Source organism: Diplotaxodon limnothrissa, linkage group LG7 (genome assembly GCF_057381915.1).
Source record: "Diplotaxodon limnothrissa isolate DT_005_m linkage group LG7, D_limnothrissa_male_GT1.1, whole genome shotgun sequence".
Taxonomy (NCBI): Eukaryota; Metazoa; Chordata; class Actinopteri; order Cichliformes; family Cichlidae; genus Diplotaxodon; species Diplotaxodon limnothrissa.
In genome coordinates, this window is record NC_140602.1 from 33,026,546 (window position 1) to 33,040,246 (window position 13,701).

At 43.6% G+C, this 13,701-nt stretch overlaps 1 protein-coding gene across 2 annotated transcripts in view; it reads left to right on the top strand.

Annotated features, from left to right (window-relative positions):
* Nucleotides 1-13,701, top strand: part of shroom3 (shroom family member 3) — a 77,388-nt gene that overhangs the window by 5,867 nt on the left and 57,820 nt on the right. For both annotated transcript variants that reach the window (XM_085359616.1, XM_085359618.1), the window contains exon 2: nt 1,910-2,064. In XM_085359616.1, the coding sequence (XP_085215742.1) occupies nt 1,910-2,064 (155 nt within the window). The remainder of the gene's footprint in view (nt 1-1,909; nt 2,065-13,701) is intronic.

The window sequence follows — 13,701 nt, forward strand, 5'->3', positions numbered from 1 at the left end:
AGACACTCCCTGCAAGACATTTTTGGCAGTGGTTTTAAAACTTAAAGAGTCCCAGGTGGGTGGGGTTTATTGTTTCAGAACAGAGCAAGACACTTTTGTCGATCACAGGAAAATATGTGCAAAACAAACAGAGTCATTCTCGTGTGTTTTTTACCCATCGTGGTTAATCTGACCTTTCCAAGTGCAAAGCTTAGCAGCCTCAACAGGACCAAACTGATGAGATATGTTTTCCAAAACAACTCTGCTGAGTTTAGGCTCTAAAAAATGTCTACTGCTGCTCACTTCATGCCTGATATCCAAATGTTATAGTAAATGTTGCTGTGACATCTCTAATGCTTACTTATTACGATCTAAAACAGGAATCAACAGGACAATAAGGCATCTTATCTTATCAATAATGCATCTTTCCCATCTGGGAACTCACTAGTTACACTGCTGGTTTTAGCCTCGGGAGCAAGTGGACCGGTGCCTGTTTCCTGTTCCGTGTATCACCTAAAGTTTAGAAATGCAGCTAATAAAAATCAAAATGGTCTTCAGATGACAAGCAGGGGTTTTAAGATTACATTTAGGCAAACCCAGTTCTCTTCCTGATCACCACATGCACCGTGTACCTATAGGATAACAAAGGGAAACTTTCAGAAGCTTTCAGTACCAGAACGCTCGTCCTCTGTAACTGTGCACTACTTCTAATCAATCAGTGCACTTTGACCAGATGACGCTTGTCCAGAAATATGTTGATGAGCAGCTCAGGATTTGATTGAGTTTATCTTGTGCTGAACAAGATGATGTGACTTTAAGAGGAAACACACACACACACACACTGATAAACAGGCAGTCGTGTGCTGTGATACTGATGCACACACAGTGACAGGCTGCTAAGGGTCATCACTGTCAGCAATGATAAAGTAGCAGGGTCACACTGATATTTACAGTGTGTGTGTGTGTATGTGTGTGTGTTAGAGAAGGAGCGTGTGGGAGTGATCAGAGACATTCGAGTCACATTTGGGTTTGCTCTGATTGTGATTTGTGCTGTAATTAAAGTGAAGGTTTACTTCAGTGTGCTATGACATGAAAAATGTATTGTATGCAGCTGGTAAAATGCCAAGTTCTTCCCCTGCTTACTGCTACCCCTGTCAGGCTTTCCAAACACGTATGCAGTTTCCAGTATGCAGCACTCAGACTGAGAGGATTAAAACACTGATGCTTCATTCAGAGACTCAACCAAACTTCACTTACAAAAAGAACCTCAACAACAGCATTTCCTGTTAACACTCATCTAATCTGTTTTTGTGTCATTAGTGCTGATTCCCTTCTAAATATAAGTACTTTATTATTTTAGACTAGTTTAGGATCATTTTAGAATATTTCCGTCTTAAGGAAATAAAAGCAAAACAAATGAAATAGGAATAAAAACTGATTAGAAATGACAAAACTATGAGAACTCTGACGTCTAGAGGAAGGAAACCTATGAAGAATTGAGAGACATACAGGATGTAAGGATCACAAACACCCAAGACCTCCTGCTCTTCCCTGCAGTGACCCTGTCCATAACACACACACACACACACACACACACACACACACACACACACACACACGGGAGCGAGTCCTGCCAGAACAATAGACGGCCTGATAGCAGCTGCCAGAGGAAGTGTAGCCCAACATGTTTCATCATTTTGTATGTTCAGCCTAACTCAGCACAGACACCAGTCGAAGTTCAAGGTCTTGGATCTTACAAACCTCTTAAACCTTGGCCCCTTTCAGCTCTCAGACCTTTCATTTGGAGGTCAGTACCAGGAGCAGCCTTGCGTAACGAGCTGCTGCCCCACAAACTCGGGTGCTAGGAACTCACACTTTGCAGCCGCATGTTTGGACTGCATTAGCTGATGTTGTGTGTTTGTTTGTACAGGTCGAGGAGGGCGGCAAGGCGGACAGTTTGGAGCAGCCTCTGCGGGTGGGCGATGAGATTGTCATCATCAACGACATTGAGCTGACCGGGTACCGTCAGGAGGCCGTCGCTCTGATAAAAGGATCGTACAAGACTCTGCATCTCACCGTCCGCAGGTACACACGCCAGTTGTTAAAGCTCAAACCAACAAAACTGAGGCAAACGGACCACAAACGTCTGTTTCTGAGACCAACTCAGAGCTTTCTGCAAGCACGCAGGGTGGATATTTCTCTTTCTAGCAACAGCCTGAAACCTGATAATCCCAGCAGGCGGTGGGTGAGTGTGTTTGGAGTGTAGCTTTACTTGCTGTAAATGTTGGTTTTATTCCAGCACTTGGTTTCAGCTGTGAGTTTTCAGTGCAGTAGTTTATTAAATTAAAGAAAATCTGGAATGAGTGACCAACAGTGTAGTACAAGGTTGGAGTGAGCGCAATCTGTTGCCTACGTCTAGACTTTTACCCTAAATAATTAATTATTATCTATGATAATAACAGTTCAGACAAGCACAGACTGGCTGGGGATTTGACTCAGTTGACTGTGTGTTATTAAAGGCTGTCACCATGTCAGCGATTAATAGAATTCACTTTAATGATATTACTGGATGTCCGGTATAGATGTTTTGGGAGTAACAGCTGAGTCCAGCGTGCCCAGCACACAGTTTGATTTGGGGATAGGATTTTAGCCCAAAGTGCAGCCTGTGTTCTAGGAGCCGTCATTCATGTCGTGCTGATTATTTATTATGTTGTATTATGTTGTATTACACTTACAGTGAGGTTCATAAGTTATTGGCCAAGGACACATTTTGTCATTTTGCTTCCATACACCTCCAGAGTGCAAACTTCAGGAAGCTTAATTACAACATTCTTATACTCAAACCAAAATGAGGATGAAAGACTCACCTAACTACCAAACCAAGGGCCAAACAAAAGGGCAAAATAGCACGTGAGCGCACACCTTAAATAGCTCTCATAGGTGTGGTTATTTTTATGGGCAATGTATAAAAGTTGCCCCATTTTCTCAACACGAGGGTCTGCAAGCTCATTCAAATATCAAGCACAAAAATAAGACATGCTTGTTTTCTTTGACGTTAAATATTGACATATTTAGCAGTAAACTGCATGTTATAATTATGTTGACCGCTAAGGTTTATTCTGTTTATTCTATTTGTTCTTATTTGGGAAACAAATGTCATCATTTCATGTTTTTGACATGCCAAATGAAGATAAATCGATTCAACCACATTTAAATATGGTTGGGGTATTTTGCACCTCCAGAAATATGCAACAGAGTCAGTTGCAAAAGGTTCCCTTCTCTCACAGGCAATCCTGTCACTGGGTTCTCTTTTTAAATACCTGACAGTACTTTTTTTTTATGCCTGAATCCAGTTTGGGCTGGTGCAACACATCTGGCTCCAAATCTGAGCTGAACCTGAGGCTCAGCGTACTCCCGTTGTTGTGATACCTGTATGACCGTAAAGTAGGGAAAATATATAGAAATTTGTTTTTGGATTACTTCTAGAGCTCTAGATTTTTAGATCATAAAGATATGACATAAACATTTAATGAAAAGGAGAAGCAGTGTACTGAGCAGATGTGGGAAAACAGAAGTCTTGTTGAAATTGCAGTTTGTTTTCTTAAGGAGTCTTGTTTCAAATATGTATCAGAGTGACGCATTTGAAGCTATGACAGTACTGGAGTGGTTAAACTAGCCTGTTCCTGGGTCCTGTAGGTGAAGCTTCTACAATCTCCTGAAGGCATCAAACACTTCTTCACATCCGGTTAAAGGTTCATCAGACCAGGATCACATGCTGATTAGACCCATTTATGACCTCTGACATGCCCGGGTGCCAACTTCAGCACTCATTGTGTGATTAGCGCTGATGTTCAGACTTTGTCCAGCGTTTTAAAGCTAAGTCGGTTTTGAGGTTAGGCTGTATTAAAACATAAGACTGCTAAGAAGCAAACAACAATCACCCATTTAATCGTAAAATAAGGAGCAGGAGACCTCAGCAGAGGGCGTGTCGTGCCACCCAGCATCAGTGTTGAGGTTGATGCACTGCCAGGTATGTGTTTGGGTTTGGGGTGTGACTGTGAGCGAGGCCACTGTCGCTACTGCAACTTCTGTTTACTGGAAGACGCGTGAGACGCCAAACACAATGCAGGACTTTAGACTTTAGACACACACACACACACTCTGTGGGACAGGTGTAAAGACACACACACAGGACTGTGGAAGGCGTGGTGACAAGGGAAGGCTGTGTGTGTGTTTTGGTCTGATTTTCTTCCTGTTTGGATCTGAAACTGTAAAAGTTGGACACTGCACAGGTTCAACATTTCATTTCTAGTCCTTATTCGATTCTGTTCTGCTCTACTCTATTGTGATGGGGCTGTACGGAGGCAAACTAGAAGGTTTGAACATTGGACCCTGGTTTGCATGTTGATGTGCAGTCAGCGTTTTGTTTTTTTTAGATGCTTTTTAGTGTCATGGATCAGCCCAGCAATCCATTTGATACCACAGACACAATTTGTCACGTTTTTTTCACGAGCACAGCTCTGAAAGTGCTCTGCTTTGGCACGAAGCATATTCATGTTTGCAGCTTGTATTTTGTCCACAGAAAGCAAGAAAGTGTAAAACAAGTTTTGACTGTTCTACTTTTACCCAGACTATGATCTGTTCCAAACCAAACCAAAGTCATTCTTACGAATCAATGGACTTCAGTGACTTTAAGCAACTATAGGCAACCCTTCCCACACTGGGAATGCTAAATCAGCAGGCCCAAAAAGGTTTTTCTTAACTTTAATGCAACAGGAGCTACCGATGAGACTGGTGATTGACACATGACAGGGTACTAAATACATTAGAGGGTTATCTAGGCAGCCGCAGCAACCAAACAGAGCCAAACTTGGGTCTCTGATATGACCCCTCCACCATCACTCCCTTCAACCTTTATATGTGGACACAAATCAGTACATCTGAGCTCAAACAGAAGAAAAATGTCATCCAGAGATGCAAAAAAGTCATGCCCAGAAACACAAATCAAAAATAGATAAAAGGCTGGGACTGTGCGTTTACGTCAGATGGACCCACCTGAGTCTTGGCTGTTCTGGCTATAGGCCTGAGAAGTGTTAAAGTTCGCTGGTTCTGCAGGTGTCAGGAGTTTTAGTCTAATAATGTAATAAAGTCTGAAGGAGCTGTATCATTTTAGAACTTTTCTGTCTTATGGGAGTCTCTGTTTTGAAGCCTCAACATTATCACCACAAAATGGTGGTTATCATCTAACTACTGGGAAGTTTAGTTAGCAAGCTGGCAAAACAGACACATAGCTGCTAACGGTGTTATATAACACAAAGCTATAATATTTTTCATATAATTGCATTAAAGCACAGTCCAGAAATCCAGTCCAGTTACTTGGATTACTGTGATGCCAACCAGTTTTGAAGCCTCAACACCGGCCTTCTGGCTGCTGCCAGGTTTCTGGAACCATTAGTGACCATATTTAGAGACAAGGGATTGAATGATAATCCCATAAAAAATGGTCTAGCACCTTAAACTTTACTGAAAAACCTACTAAAGTGATTTTCATCAGAGCAGGTGAAGCCTACCTTGAGTCAGCCTCAAGTGGACATTAGAGGAACTGCAGATTTTGGACACGTTTTTCGGGGGAGGGGGGGGGGGGTTGGTACTTTTCACCTTTACCTTTTGCCATGACTTGTGTAGGTTTCTTTCTTTGTGTTACTTCCCGTAATGTTGATCCAAGGAAAGAAAAGTTTGAATGTGTATTCTTTCTCAGCCTAACACTAGGATTAGGGTTTGTCTTGTTTTGGGAGAAGCATTCATCACCTCCTCCTGCAGCTCCTCCATCGTCTCCAGCTGCAAAGCAACAGCCTCTCGGTGGGGTAATAAAGATTTATTGAGCTGAACTGATGGTTATTACCGCAGAAGACCAAAGTCTCTGTTTGTGTGTATGCGTGTCCTTTATCCGGAAGGCATTATAAAACTATGTGTGTGACTTTAGCGGGTATTAGCTGCTTTTATTGTTGGTATTGTGTGTGTGTGTCTTCCATCCTTGGTGTCAGTCAGACAAAAGGCGCATGATGTCGACACCAAACGCACCTGTCAGACCACGCCTTCTTTGTCTCTCCTTACGACTTTCTCTCCTCCATACCTGACTGTGCTCGATCTGATTGGTGCCTTCAGGTGAGCCCTGATTGGCTTGGAGACACAAAAGCAAAGAGAGACACACACGCAAACACACACTCAGAAGCACAGACATTCAGAGGGAATCATGCCATTAGTGTACTCACAACAAGCTGAAAACAAAGCAGAAGAATTTCAGAGGAGCTGCCCATCAGAGCTGTAAGTGTATGTAAGTGTGTTTTCTATAAGTAGTGAGAACAAATGAAGCAGACTTTAAGTTAAATTTGTATTTAAGTAAAGATGGCTGATGTCATTTCAAACTTTAGAGTTTCAATGTGACTATTGTGATATAAAGCCAGCATATGAGGGTTTAATTTAAATCCATGTAGTTTAACTCCTTAGTTATAGTGTATTTATTTAGTATTTATTTATTTATTGTCATTGTCAAGAACAATGAAATTGCGTTTGGGGCTTCCATACAACCCCAAAAAAAGAAGAAAATAATAAATACCCCTTAAAACCCAAGTGTACATATTTAACCCAGTGTGACTCCAATGCAATAAGACAATCCTTAGCAATAATGTTCGTAGAAATTCAGACAAAGACCTGAGAAACATGACAAAATACAACAATGCAACCCATTCAATATTATTGTACTGTGAGATATGATATCAGATATGATAGTTATCTATTTAAGAAAGAGGGGGGGGGGGGCAGGAGGGGGAAGAGAATAAAGATATGATGCACCAATGCAGACCAGTTCATTGCTATTAAGAAGTTGGATATGGTTATTGTCCGTGAGAGGGGGGCAGAGAGTTCAGGAGCCTCACAGCCTGTGGATACAGGCTGTTGGCCAGTCTGGATGTTCTGGCCTGTATAGACCTGTACCTTCTCCCTGAGGGCAGCAGATGGAAAAGGTGGCGCGCAGGGTGATGTTGGTCCCGCAGGATACTGTGCACCCTCCTCAGACAGCGAGTGGGGAAGATATTACTGATCTCTGGCAGACTTGTTCCAATAATTCTGCCAGCTTCTTTCACCACCCGCTGGAGTGCTTGCTGATCGGCCTTGGTGCAGCTGGGGAACCACACTAGAAATCCATACGTCAGAACGCTGCTGATGGCACAGTTGTAGAAGTTCAACATCAGAGATCTGGGAATGTGTGCGCTCCGCAGTCTCCTCAGGTAGTAGAGGCGCTGTTGGGCCTTCCGTACAACTGAGGTGATATGGTTGCCCCAGGACAGGTCCTCGGTCACAGTTACCCCCAAGAATTTAAAACTGCTCACCCTCTCCACCGCCTCACTGCCAATGAAGAGAGGCAGATGGTTGTTATGGCCCCTCTTCCGGAAATCTACAATGATCTCCTTGGTCTTTTTGGTGTTTAAGACCAAGTTATTGTCGTGGCACCATGACTCTAGTTGTTGCACCTCTGTCCTATAGTTTGTCTCATCATTGTTGGATATAAGTCCGAGCACTGTAGTGTCATCTGCAAACTTAACAATGAGATTGGACGCGCAGGAGGAAATACAGTCATGGGTGAAGAGAGTGTATAGCAGAGGGCTCAGAACACACCCCTGAGGGGCACCGGTGTTGACCACAAGGGTGGAAGAGGTGTTCTTACCCACTCTGACACTCTGTCTACGGTTAGTGAGGAAGTCCACAATCCAGTTGCACAGAGAGGAGTTAAGTCCCAGTTGGTGGAGTTTGGGACGGAGTTTGTATGGCCGGATGGTATTAAAAGCCGAGCTGTAGTCTACAAAGAGGAGCCGTGCATAGGTGTTCCTGTGTTCCAAGTGCTTCAGTAATGTGTGCAGCACTGTGGCGATCGCATCCTCGGTTGACCGGTTCTCCCTGTATGCAAACTGGTGCGAGTCCAGGGATGGTGGAAAAGCAGCTCTGATGTGTTTAATGACCAGTCTCTCCAGGCATTTGGCGGGAATGGGGGTGAGTGCCACAGGTCTGAAATCGTTCAGACATGTGACATTTGACTGTTTTGGGATGGGAACGATGGTTGCTGCTTTGAAACAGGATGGTACCAGTGAACAGGACAACGAGGTGTTATATATAGAGGTGAAGACGTCCGCCAGGTCCGCAGCACAGTCTTTTAGCACCCGGCCCAGCACTCCATCCGGCCCGGCCGCCTTCCTGGTGTTAATGCTCCGGAACACACGCCTCAGCTCATGAGTGCTCAGGACCGGAGCAGGGTCGGTTGAGGGGAGAGGGGACAGGACAGGGTCGGTGTTCTCCCTGTCAAAACGGGCATAAAAGAGATTTAGATCCTCAGCCAGAGTAGAACTGTCGGCTGAGGGTGATGGTGTTCTTCTTTTGTAGTCCGTGATAGCCCTGATGCCCTCCCAGACCTGCCTTGGGTTTGTGTTGTTCTCAAACCTGGCCTCGATACGCCTCCTGTGCTGCTGCTTGGCAGTCTTGATGCCTCTTCTCAGGTTGGCCCTGGCAGCACTGTATGCCTCCTGGTCCCCGGATTTGAAAGCGTTGTTCCTTGTTCGAATAAGTTGTTGAACTCCGTGTGTCATCCAGGGTGGATTATTAGGGAACACACGGAATCGTTTCCAAGTTGTTACATTGTCCACACAGAAACAGATGTAGTCCAAGACAGTGGAGGTGTAACTGTCCAATGCGACACGATTGTCAGTGTCCTGCACCTTGAATACATCCCAGTCTGTGCAGTGGAAACAGTCCTGAAGCATCGGAATAGCGTCCTGCGGCCATGTTCTCACGGTTTTGGTTGTAATCCCAGTGCTCTTGATCTTTTGTGTGTATATTGGGTGTAGCAGAAGGGAGAGATGGTCTGACAGACCCAGGTGGGGATAAGCCTGGGCTCTGTACGCATTCGCCATGTTGGTGTACACCTGGTCCAACGTTCTATCTCCTCTGGTAGCACACTTCACATTACGGTGGAAATTGTGAAGTACAGATTTCAGGTCCGCGTGGTTAAAATCCCCAGCCGCAATAAAGACACTGTCCGGGTGTGCTACCAGGCTGTTATTGATGCTGCTGCTCAATTGTGCTAACGCTAGCTTAGCATTAGCATCTGGTGGAATGTAAACAGCGCAGATGTAAACGGCAGAAAATTCCCGAGGGAGATAGAATGGACGGCACTTTAACACCAACAGTTCTACCTCTGTACTGCACAGTTTTTCCGTTACCGTGACGTTCGTGCACCAAAGGTTGTTAATATAGATGCACAGCCCCCCGCCAGTCTTCTTACCCGAGTCCGCAGACCTGTCGGCTCGATAGGCGGTGCGGCCTGCTAGATCGATAGCCGCATCGGGAATGGCGCTGTCCAGCCAGGTTTCAGTGAAAATCATGCACGAACAGTTATTAAAAGTCCGTCGAGTGGCGATCTGCAGTCGTATTTCATCCAGTTTGTAACGGATTGAACGGGCGTTGGAGAGGAATATGATCGGGAGTGGTGGTTTAAACGGACTAGTCTTTAGCCGTGCCCACAGGCCTCCCCGCTTGCCTCTCTTCTGCCTCCGCTCGCAACGTCTCCTCCTGCGGCTTGCTGTTGCGGGTAGCCCCGGGGGTTGCTTAACGATCTCCGGGGGGATGAGATACTCGGATGTTAGTTGAAGATCTCCACGGCTTAGTTGTAGTAGATCATCTCTGTTGTATTGAAGTAACCCCAGACTGTGTGAAATAATACACAGTACCACCAAAAGTGCAAAAGTGTAGGAGCTCCGGGCCGCTGCGTCTGTGCGCGCCGCCATCTTAAATGTAGTAGCATGTGTACCTAATGTGTCATGTTCTCCAAGCTTTGGGGAACATGATTAGACAACACTTAATTGTTTTTCAGTCTGACAGGCTTCAGTAGGTAACGCCCATTCCAGATTATTGTACTTGGAAACTTGAAAAGCCTTTAAATGCCTGGAGGGTGTTTGTTTTCAGTGGAATGTTTTTTGGCTCTGGGAGATTTCTCAGATTAAAGGTACTTTCTTGTACATTGTTGTGTTTAAAAATAGTTTAAAACCTGCTGATACTAACTAAAGCAATCGAAAGCTACCTATGCAAAATATGTTTGTTGTATCGAAGAGATAACCCCTGAAGTCAAAGCAGGGCTGTACTGCACATTAGTGCAATACCAATTTGAACCACAAGATGGTGCAGCGAGTCAAATGGGTGGGGCTAAAAAGAGATAATGAATGTTAAACAGCAGCAAACATCCATAGACATCTTGCTAGTAAAATGTTGCCCCTAGTGGTGAAAGTTGTAGTTAAATTATTAGAGAGTACCTGGAATCCAGATGTGGGTAATACGGGCAAGTAAAGAATCGTGAGTAGAGATCTTTGAGAAAAATCTTTTTGTCATGATGTGAAGTGTCTGTTCGGTTATTTCCTGTTTTATTTTCTATTCATTGGTTCTTCACTTGGTAGTTTTCTTGGGACAGCCTCACCTGTGTTGTATTTGTCAGTTCCTGTTTTATGTTCTTTTTTTGTTCACACGTAGGCCTTCGTGAGGCCTAGAGACTCGTTGGCAACCACTGATCAATAGGGAAAACTATTTAGCAACAGTTAGCAAGTGGTTGCCAGAGGTAATTGCTATGAAATCAGTTGCTGAGGCCTCATTTATGCAGGCTTTGAGACCAGTTGGTGACCTCTGGAAGAATTTCCTGACTGCTTGGTGACAATTGCTTTGGTTGCTAGCAAGTTGCCATGGTTGACACTAGTAGCACTTGGGACTTGTCTCCAAATATTCTTTTTGCTTTATCGTTTTGTTTTGTTTTTTGTCTTGGTTCATGCAGATAGTGACATTCGATTATGTGAACATTACCAACAACCAACTGGAGTGTTTGTCTCTCTGGTCTCTCAGTCAGTGCGATGTATTCTCTGTTTCTTCCTGAGCTGTGTGAACTGTTGCATACATGCAACAGTTTATTCAACAGCTTTTCTTCTTGTAAATTTCCACAAACAGTAGATGAGAGATAATGTTAGAAGGAATCTAGTGGTAGTTTTGCAGAAGATCCACAGTCTTTCCAAAAGCTTAACTTCTATGTCTAAAAACTTACGGATTATTGTTAAGGTCATTGGTTGCTGACTCAGAACTCTGGATTCTCTTAAATTACGCATATAGAAGTATAACCTGCAGGGATATAAGTCAAAGTCATCGATTTTTAAGCATTTTTCTGTCACATTTTACTGGTGATTACAGATTTGGGGGAGTTGACTCTCTCCTTATTCATCAAAATATTCATTTTGGTGTCAGAATCACTGTCTAGAGTGGCAGGAATTGCTTCTAAATGGGATCACTTGCATATATGCTGATGTTATTAACTGAATCTTTGACCATGCCTAATATGAACAGCCATCAATGCAACAGTATAGATATACATGAAAGAAAAAAGGGCTAATCTTAACAGGTTTGTTTGAATATACCAGTGAAATGGTGCATTGTGGTGACTGGGCTGTTTTTGTTAAGATTTGTTTTCTACAGTTTCGTTTACACGTGAGGGTCCTCCTCTATGTTGGGCCCCTGGATGCAAACTGATGTAGATCAGACTGAATGCGAGCTGGGTCCAGGCCGTACGAAACTGCCACATGTAGCGCTTCTCAGAGGGAGGTACTTCAAGTATTTCTCAGCAAACAACAGATGGGTCTAGTGACATCACAGAGTCTTGTCATCACCACTGGGTTGCTGGGAAACGAACTGCACCAATGTGCTGAGCGGGTGAATATGTTGGTGTTTGTCGAGACATAGTGCCAGCGTGTACCTCTAGTAGACTCTATTTAAAAAATGGACGTTTGGCTGAATACGTGACAATTTGTCTGTTAATTAAGTTGATTTTCTTAACGTCCCCCTAATTCCAGTCTTTATGCTGAGCTCGCTTGACTCCTATTGTGTATTTGACACATAGACACTGTAAAAATTCTTAGCCTTGTGTCATTTTTGTCATTTTCCTTTATAGTTTTGTGTAGAAAAGGAGCTAGTTTAGCTTCCCAGGAAGTTTAATGTCTCCACACATTAAACCCAGAGGAGCTTGTTCTGCTCTTGGATTGAGTTTGGATTGGACAAGCAACTTTGGGTTGTGGGTTGTGAAGGTTGTGACACTGGCCACTCAAAGGTTTTTTCTTAATGAACTTCCTTATTGTGCGTGTGCGTGCGTGTGCATCCACAGTGGAGCATGTGTGTAGCGAGTGTGTAGATCTTTTTTGTTCTTCTTTTAATTGATACCTGACACTTGCTTTCCTCATGAGTAAGGTAATATTATCGGGGCTTACCCCTGCTGTGTGTGTTTATGTGTGTGTGTTACCTGTATTACCTTTACTACTACTCCCCTTACGTCTTGCAGCTGCTGTACCTGCGTTTTGTCTTCTAATCTCCAGTAAGCAGCGGCGTGCACTTAAGCAGTGTTGCATTACAAATGAGGAAAAGCTTTTATTTCCCCTTAGGCAAAAAACCAAAAAAAACACAGAGTGCATACAGGAGGCGCTTGCTGGGTGAAGTGCATCGATCATGTTCAGGGCTTTTTCAGAAAGGGGGAAAAAAACTCTAGTCACTGTTTAGTTGCATTCCTGCTGGATGCTACAATGTCAAGGCCACTGCAGGTGTGTCTTTTTCTATGGCTGCTTTTCCTAAAATAATCTTTACTCTGTGGAAAATTCAGGAAAATGCCAAATCTGTGCTTCTCCAACAGGATTAATAATCTACAGCCTAGTAGCAGCTCTGTGATGATTTTTTTTTCTTGGCATAAAGTTGAGCATATTTTCCATCATTGTCTGCCAGAAAACATCAGAGAAACACAGACTTAATAGATTGGAGTACTTTTAAAGGAACTGATTACATAGCTGATATTTTAAATTACAGTTAAAGCTAAATATAACAAACTGCAATGTCCTTAAAGTCTCTTTTATAAGATAACTAACATAGATAGATAGATAGATAGATAGATAGATAGATAGATAGATAGATAGATAGATATGAATGAAGTTGTTCTCTGCATTGGCCAGAGGAAGAATCATGATCACTCATGATTTTTCCTTTTGCTGCAGTGTTAATGATGAAGCCGTCCTTAGCATTAACATGCATGGTTACTCTTGTTAGACAGTTGGGTACTCTTGGACAACGACCCAGCAGTGCTGTGTCTGTCCTGAGCCGCCTTTACTGTCCGTCCTGTTGCTTTAATGTCTGCAACGTCTTTGTGACTCCAGGTACTTTGTGGTCGTCTCCTTTGTTATTTCTCCTTGTGGGTTCCAGGTCAGAGCCTGTATTGTAATGTTGGTTGTTGGCTTTCTCGTGGTATAACTGAGCTGCCCCCATCTCCTTCTCAAGATCTGCTGCCACAACTTAATGCTGCTTATTATTAAGGCCAGATTTGTAAGGCCAGACCTTACAAATACTGCCTGGGCCTTGCTGATTCGGCATCTGTCCCACCTGCTTGTCTCACGCTGCCAGTCTACATGAAGGGCTTTAGTTTAGTGTATTTTAACCCAACCACAGTTTTTTGGTTCATAGCCTTAGACCGTCAGGCCTGTCTTTCTGAGGTTTAGACTTCACGGCTGATTTACCTCTGCGGTAAGTCTTTGTAGAGCCTGCGATGTGACCCTTGTAAGTGGTCAACACTGTTGCCAGCATTCATGCTAGTTGATGGTGTTAATTACCTTG